Genomic DNA, 2,015 nt, shown 5'->3' on the forward strand with positions numbered 1-2,015 from the left:
TTGCAGCTTTATGGCTGCCAGATGGATCCCAGTAATGATGATTTGTGCATCTGGTATCTTGGCATTTTGTATTTCTGCTTTAAAATAATCAAGTGGGAGTTACCTGAATTCTAGGGAGCTATTTGCTGAAGACTTGTGAAGTATTAATAGGGCCTAAGATTGTATCTGCTGAGTTTGCTGTAGTCTGATGGCTGCATCACTGCAGCAAACCCGGAATCAGTAACCTAGACTGGCTCTTGCTAATTAGTTATGGTCTTTATAAATCAGTAAATAAATTAGGAAGGGTCTGTTTGGTGTTCTGGGCCTCTCTTCCCATTGGAAACAATGACGAATGCAATGACTGCAAGGCAACAGCTTTCTAGCACTAACCATTGAGCCTTGCTGCAAGTAAATGCTGGGCAAGGGTCTTAGCTCCTTGCCAAATGCTCTGTTCCTAATCTGCCCGTGTCCCCTGCATCTCCAGCCACTGGCACGTCTCTCATGGTGCTAGGTGGTGCAGCCGTCCTGTCATCTAGCAGCCCGGCCCTGATCTTGCAAAGAAACATGGGTGTGCTGCTAGACGGCGCGCACATTTAACAACAACAAAAAATTCTGCTAGTAGATTAATCAGAAAACAACTGAATTTTAATGAGCATTGGTGCTTAGGTAATTCATGCATGGAGATACTATAGCACTCCTCCGGGAACGGGGGCACAAGAAGACAGAAGATTTTAGCAGCCAGGGATCAGATCATTGGCAGGTCGAGTCCAGGATCCTGCCTCCTGCTTCAGAGGAAGATAGAGGTCCTCCTGACTCATGAAGACTGAAATGGAGTTGGTGCAAAGAGGTGGCGTAAGAGTTAGGATGCAAAGGGCTTGCGCTGCAGAAAGAGAGCTTGCTTCAGCAACGCTGTACATCAGGGAAGGGGCTAGAAATGGGGGTCATGATGGTCACGCACTTAAATATTTAGGGAGTAAAACACGGGGAAGGAATAGGAAGGAAAGCCCAGCTGAGAAATCCCAGGACAGATGTGCAAGGAGCTGGCAGCTGGCGACGCACAGATTTGCACTGAGGGAGGTCCCGCATGTCGGTGGCAATGGGCGCAAGGAGTTTGTGTCTTCCAGAAGGGCCAGGAGTGTCTACCCAGAAGTAAGTAAATACCTCCTCTTATGAATCCACCTAAGCCACGTGGAGCTCGTCAGGGCCACAGCCCTTCCCCCACCAGGCTCCAGCTCAGTCCAGTCCTGAGCAGCATGCACAGGGCAGTGGTGGTCAGCCCCACCACCACGGGGCTGGCCTGCAGGCTGGCCGCCCCGTCGCTGTTGCACAGGTCGGTGTTGCAGCAGGTGACGGGGCGTGTAATGCCGATGCCATCCACGTCGGACGGGACGCACCGCGGGGCACACATCTTTGTGACGGTCGAGTCACCCAGGTAGGGGTAAACTGTAGCAGGCAAAGCGAGAGAGAGAAAAGGGGTTATGAGGGTCTGCGGGGGCTTCCAGAGAGCACTGGAAAGCTTCAGATTGCAGGACCGCTTAGCAACGGGACCTTTTTTCCAACCCATCATACCCCTTGCTGGCAAAGGATGTCCCAGGTATACTGATGTAGGGTAGCGAGTGGGAGGGCTCTCTCTGGCTGCATGAGAGCATGAGGTCCAGCATGCCCCTTTCTAGCTCTGTGAATGCCCTGCCGGCTGATCCCACATCCCACCGCTAACCCCATCGTAGCCAGGACTGTCTAACCATGCTGTCTCTGCTCTCCTTGAAGGAAGCACCTCCTTGCTCAGTGAAGAGCATCTGCTGACAGGTGCAGGGGGAAGGCCACATCCCAAGGGGGGATGCTAATTCAGTTAAGTCAAAGGAAAATTTGCTATGGGCATGTCTAGGCTGCATTGAACAATGCATGGGGACACCGTGGTGGCAACAAGTCTCTCCCTCCTGCTCCATGCATGCCCTGAGCATCCTAGAATAGCCCCAGGTGTGCACCAAAAAGCAACTGCAGACCATTTGCTCGGCATATGAGGAGAGGCGGGGGTG

General features: G+C 52.2%; 1 protein-coding gene across 1 annotated transcript in view; it reads right to left on the reverse strand.

Moving 5' to 3' along the window:
• Window positions 1-788: 788 nt before the first annotated feature.
• The window catches only part of LOC109305236 (ly6/PLAUR domain-containing protein 2-like), a 19,861-nt gene continuing 18,634 nt past the window's right edge, over window positions 789-2,015 (reverse strand). The window contains exon 3 of the mRNA XM_019528242.1: window positions 789-1,422. Coding sequence (XP_019383787.1) covers window positions 1,178-1,422 — 245 coding nt within the window. The 3' untranslated portion in view covers window positions 789-1,177. The remainder of the gene's footprint in view (window positions 1,423-2,015) is intronic.

The sequence above is a fragment of the Gavialis gangeticus genome, unplaced genomic scaffold (genome assembly GCF_001723915.1).
Source record: "Gavialis gangeticus isolate Ggan-Ray unplaced genomic scaffold, GavGan_comp1, whole genome shotgun sequence".
Lineage (NCBI taxonomy): Eukaryota > Metazoa > Chordata > Crocodylia > Gavialidae > Gavialis > Gavialis gangeticus.